Below are 236 nucleotides of genomic sequence, written 5' to 3'. Positions count from 1 at the left end.
GAGGGCCCCGCCGCGTGCCCCGTGTGTCTCAAGGTGCTGTCCAACAAGTACAACCTCCGCACACACATGGAGGACAAGCACTCCCCGCTGCAGCACGTGTTCCCCTGCCCCATCTGCCAGCATGTCTACAAGACCCGCAACTCGCTCCACAACCATTTCTCCATGCGCCACCGCGGCCTTAAGATGCCCAAGATGTAGAGATGCTGCATCCGGCAGACACACACGCGAGGATGCTG

General features: G+C 61.0%; 1 protein-coding gene across 1 annotated transcript in view; it reads left to right on the top strand.

Annotated features, from left to right (window-relative positions):
• Positions 1-236, top strand: part of LOC119594242 (telomere zinc finger-associated protein-like) — a 3896-nt gene that overhangs the window by 605 nt on the left and 3055 nt on the right. Inside the window, exon 2 of the mRNA XM_037943311.1 lies at positions 4-194. Within this exon, the coding sequence (XP_037799239.1) occupies positions 4-194 (191 nt within the window). The remainder of the gene's footprint in view (positions 1-3; positions 195-236) is intronic.

Source organism: Penaeus monodon, chromosome 33 (assembly GCF_015228065.2).
Source record: "Penaeus monodon isolate SGIC_2016 chromosome 33, NSTDA_Pmon_1, whole genome shotgun sequence".
Taxonomy (NCBI): Eukaryota; Metazoa; Arthropoda; class Malacostraca; order Decapoda; family Penaeidae; genus Penaeus; species Penaeus monodon.
The sequence above is the reverse complement of the archived record's forward strand: the minus strand, read 5'-3'. Positions and strand labels throughout refer to the sequence as shown.